Consider the following 1,182-nt stretch of genomic DNA (forward strand, 5'->3'; position numbering starts at 1 on the left):
TTGAACAGAAGATTTAAAAGTTAGCTCAAGAAGACAAAATAAAGTATTATGATGAAATGTGCAAAGACCTGGCGTTTGAAAATCAAAAGGATAGAACATGCTCATCATTTCTCAAGCTAAAAGAACTGAAGAAAATATTTGAGCCTGGGGTTACAATACTGAAGGATTCTATGGGAAAAATACCAGTTGATGCAGAAGATATCAAAAGAAGATGGAAGAAACTGAGTCTTTGGTGAATTTGGCTCTTGAGATCCAAAGTAATTCAGAATGGCTACTCTGATCTTTGTTGATAAGGAAAATGGAGAAATAGGCACCCATATGGGTCCTAAGGATAGGCTGAAGGTGGGGTCTGGGTTTTTCAAAGCCTTAGATGGGAGATCTCAGGTTTCAACACCATGTCTTTGTAAAATATCTGATGCTCCATTTGCCTTCCCTATTGCTGCCAGGCACTTGACTGCTAACCAGAAGGCTGGCGCTTCAAACCCACCAGCCACTCCTCGGAAGGAAGGTTGGGCAATCTAATTCCTCAGTGACACTGCCTGGGCAAACCAAGGAGAGGTCACTATGAGTCGGGTCCGACTCAACGGCACATAACAACAACATTGCTGCCAGAAAGCCTTTGGGAACTGTCAACAGAGCTACACAAAAGTCAGTAAAGAGTAATGGTTCCCTCAAACAAAACCAGCCAATCTTCTCTGCCAAGAAGGTGACTGAGAAGATTGGTAAAACAAAAAGCTCTCTTCCTGCCTTGGATGATGATTATCCAGAAATAGAAAAAGTCTTTCCCTTTGATTTTCTAGAGTTTGAGCATCTTGACCTGCCTGAAGAGCACCAAATTGCACACCATCTCTTGAATGGAATGCCTCTCATGATTCTCCATGAGGAAAGGGAACTCAATAAGCTCTTGGACATGGGTCACCCCTCATCTACAAAGATGCCCTCTCTGACATAGGAGTGTAATCTGTTCCAGTCTCCCTCAAGTACTCAGAAGGTTGAATTGCCACTTCCTTGCTACGACTTAGGTACTTAAGCTTCTTAGTGCTATAGAATTTGTATTTTATTTGTATTAATAAAGCTGTTCTTTATTTAACAAATACACCTTTTCTTTAAAAAAAAAAAAAAAAAAGGAGAAGAAGAAAGGAATATAAAGTCACTGTACCAAAAATAATTGACCAATGTTCA

At 40.2% G+C, this 1,182-nt stretch overlaps 1 protein-coding gene across 1 annotated transcript; it reads left to right on the plus strand.

Moving 5' to 3' along the window:
- The first annotated feature begins 267 nt into the window (after positions 1 to 267).
- LOC103203739 (securin-like) lies at positions 268 to 952 on the plus strand. Its single transcript, XM_042782044.1, has 2 exons — positions 268 to 446; positions 613 to 952. The coding sequence occupies exons 1-2, from the start codon at positions 268 to 270 to the stop codon at positions 950 to 952; spliced, it is 519 nt and encodes a 172-aa protein (XP_042637978.1).
- The last annotated feature ends 230 nt before the right edge of the window (positions 953 to 1,182 follow it).

The sequence above is a fragment of the Orycteropus afer genome, unplaced genomic scaffold (genome assembly GCF_000298275.1).
Source record: "Orycteropus afer afer isolate SDZICR_OR568_19922 unplaced genomic scaffold, OryAfe1.0 scaffold00226, whole genome shotgun sequence".
Taxonomy (NCBI): Eukaryota; Metazoa; Chordata; class Mammalia; order Tubulidentata; family Orycteropodidae; genus Orycteropus; species Orycteropus afer.

Bases quoted from the DNA above. Each gene is read 5' to 3' on its own strand.
- LOC103203739 (XM_042782044.1), top strand. From the start codon at position 268: ATGGCTACTCTGATCTTTGTTGATAAGGAAAATGGAGAAATAGGCACC. The intron at 447-612 runs GCACTTGACTGC...CATTGCTGCCAG, and splicing joins GCCTTCCCTATTGCTGCCAG to AAAGCCTTTGGGAACTGTCA.